The following is a 3,419-nucleotide window of genomic DNA, read 5'->3' as shown; positions in this document are numbered from 1 at the left end:
CCCCCATGTTGACTACTTCCATTCCCATCATTTTCCCTTAACTCCTTTACGTCACCTCCCCTTATCACTCACTTCTTCTGCTTCTCCTAGTCAACCCTAATATCCCCTACTTCCCCACCCTCACTTTCCCTACGCCAGCTATCCGTATTTCTCCTACTTCCTCATTCCTCTCCTCATCGAATAGAATGATTTTAGGGGAAATTAAGAAAAATAGGGAAAAAGGTAAACAGGAGACTGACAGTGCTCCCTAGGATAGTCCCTATTCATTCTAGAGGGATTTCTTTGGTCTAACCCGCCTATTTTGTTGTCATGAGAACACAAATTATTTCCACCAAGTTTGAACGAAATCGGTTAATATTACTCGTAACATGTGGCCCAAATCACTCAAAGTTTCTTAATACAATTAATATGGAAAAAAGTACCGTAAAATTTCAAATGAAGTTAATTTTTGTATATTTTTTCGAATAAATACAAAACCTCGTCAAATTCTTACAAAAGGCAGATTTATTTATTAGAAAGCACGTATGAAAATTAAAACTTACAATTTTGGAAAAACTAAAGATGGAGCCTTATGAAATACTCAAAAACTCAACTTTTCTATGATCTTCGTCCAAAGATCTTTAAATTTTTAAGAAAAAATCCGCCCGCTTTGCGGGCACATTCTCTAAGCGCGCTGCGCGCGAGGCTATCTTCGCTCGCTAGTTTGAGCGCGCCTAGGGCGCGCGACTGTTTGTTCTCGCGCTTCGCGCTCGATAATATATTTATCTCGCGCTCCACGCTCGGTAATGTATTTACCTCGCGCTCCGCGCCCGGTCTTTGCATTACCCTCCACATTTGTGCACAGACCACAATGCGAAATTTTGTACATTCTATCTTAAAAACTACTATATCAAATGTCTATTACAATTTTTTTGTGTGTACCTTGGTCTCGTACTGCTTATTCTGACATTGCACAATCATGTTCACATTTTATTTTTCCTAATCCTAATAGGGCCCTGCTGTAGTTGTTTAATCATTTTCCCTTTTCTTAAGTGAAGCTGTACACTTTTTTTAATTTGTCATTAAAGAAGGTTCTGAAAGTTCCTACGGCCTTAACGATTAGATTCTCATGGCGATAATCGCGTTTCGCGCTTAACAGTTAGGTATTTGGTATCTAGTGAAAATTGTGAATGAAATTTTTAGATCTACAAAAAAAATTTATTTTTCTATTTTTTGAAAATTTTCAAAATTTTGAAAAGTATATAACTTTTCTAATTTTCATCAAAATAAAGAATTTTATTTGGATAATTTGCAAGTCTTTTACGCATCTATAAGAAACTTTGACGAAAACTTTTATAATATTAAGAAAAAAAATTTGAAAATTTTGAAAATGCTATAATTCTTTTTAATTTTGGGGCTAATCGAAAAAATCGGCTAGAATAGTTTTGAAATATTTGGTATCTAGTGAAAATTTTGAATGAGATTTTTGGATCTATGAAAAAAATAATTTTTTATATTTTTTGAAAATTTTCAAATTTTTTAAAATTATATAACTTTTCTAATTTTCATCAAAATAAAAAATTTTAAATAGATAATTTGAAAGTCTTTCACCCATTTATAAGAAACTTCGACAAAAATTGTTAAAATTAAAAAAAAAATTTTGAAATTTTGAAAATCCTCCCAATTTTTTGATTTTGGTTCGAAATATCTGATTAACAAACTTAGCCTTCATTTTGGGTACCTTCAGAAGTGTATCAAATGCGGACTCGATTGGACAAATCCTTCAAAAGTTAGCGTGGCTGCAACATTCAGGTAACCAAACGTACAGACAGACACCGATGAAATTTTATGATTTTCGGATTCTATGAGTGCCGAAACGTAAAGATCCGTTAAAAACCAGAGATTGAAAATTTAGACGATTACATTCTCAGGAATGAGAATGTAAAAAATCAATTCTATTGTTACAAGGCGTCTATAGTTGGAAGTATATCTCAAAATTGTCACTAAAGTAAAACTGGTGCCTCATTCCTATTTTCAAAAAGTTACATAAATTTTACAAATTAAAAAAAAAATTTTTTTAAGTTTTCGGAAAGGATTTAGTGATATGGAATTAATCGAGTTAAATCATTGTTGATATGCTGCCAACCTCAAACAATAATTTATGAATAATGGATTAACATAAAATATTAAAACACAAAAAAAAAACATTTTTCATATTACAAAATACAATAATATCAAATTGGGAACTTTTGTCTTTGCTTTCTTTCAGTGAAAATTTCGAGATCTATTTCCACTTGTTACTTTGTAGCAATCACTTTTTTTTTGTCATTCCAAAAAATAGGGTGAAGAATTAAAAATCGAATCATAAAGGTCACCTTAGTCTTAATATTCCCTGATACTATGATTCCTTCGGATCATTTGCGTTTTAGACTGAAAAATGCATCCTGAATTTGATTTCAGTTGGACACAGTGAGCAGAGTCTTGATGGACAGACATTGGTCAGTTGGAGATTTAGCTGCAGCTACGCTACGATTTGCAATTCAAACTATCGAAGAAAGACTGGAAGGCAGAAACAGCCTTTTCGAAGACCTAATCGGCATGGATAAACCGAGTCCTTAGCCCGATACTATGCTATCCGTCATGGTGGATATTCTCGCCACTATGATAGAGGATGGCCTGTCAATATGCATGGATGAAAAATAATGTCGGCTTTACCGACAAAATCCTGCAATTAACACTTTAGACAAAAGTACAAAGTACTAAAGTAGTGTTCTCAAAGTATACAGAAAATGTCACGTCAAGAGAGTGCGAAAAATTCTTTAAAACACATGTATAAAAATTCGAAAAGCAACAACAGGGTGGCCGTTTTAGTCGAGTAACTAAATTCCCGGCCATATCCCGGTTTTTTTCCAAAGTGGAACTCCTTTGAATTTTAAGCTAAAAATTGAAGCTTGAAAAATTTTCTATTCAGAAAATTTTTTATTCAAACGCTCAATAATGGACACTTATAAAATAGAAGCTTTTGACATTTTTCAATTAAATTATTTGAAATTCAATGCCGGTTAAGTGCAAAATTTTGGATTGTAAACTTTTCTAAATCGAACAGTTTGAAGATTTTTTGTTCAACAAGTCTAAATCTACGATACCATTTTTGAAGCTCTCAATTAAAGAATCAACCAATGAATTTTTTAATGTTTAAAATTAAAGTTTAAGTTAAAAGAGTTTAAGTTAAGCAACTTTATGTTCAAAACATTAAAAAATACACAATTACATTTTTTAAATGACAATAAAAATGTTAACGTTTAAAATTTAAAAGTACGCTGACATTTGAACTATTCAAGGCTATTTCAAACAATTAAGTTTTCAATTGTACAGTTTTTATTAGGTCAATTAATAACTTCTCATTTTAAATGAACAGACAAACCTTTTTTCCAATTAAC

At 31.9% G+C, this 3,419-nt stretch overlaps 1 protein-coding gene across 3 annotated transcripts in view; it reads left to right on the top strand.

Annotated features, from left to right (window-relative positions):
- LOC117174413 overlaps positions 1-3,176 on the top strand; it is a 67,880-nt gene extending 64,704 nt beyond the window's left edge. For all 3 annotated transcript variants that reach the window (XM_033363518.1, XM_033363519.1, XM_033363517.1), the window contains one exon: positions 2,440-3,176. In XM_033363518.1, coding sequence (XP_033219409.1) covers positions 2,440-2,598 — 159 coding nt within the window. In that variant the 3' untranslated portion in view covers positions 2,599-3,176. The remainder of the gene's footprint in view (positions 1-2,439) is intronic.
- Positions 3,177-3,419: the final 243 nt, after the last annotated feature.

The sequence above is a fragment of the Belonocnema kinseyi genome, chromosome 6 (genome assembly GCF_010883055.1).
Source record: "Belonocnema kinseyi isolate 2016_QV_RU_SX_M_011 chromosome 6, B_treatae_v1, whole genome shotgun sequence".
Lineage (NCBI taxonomy): Eukaryota > Metazoa > Arthropoda > Insecta > Hymenoptera > Cynipidae > Belonocnema > Belonocnema kinseyi.
Note: the sequence above shows the minus strand (reverse complement) of the source record. Positions and strands in the feature narration are given on the sequence as shown.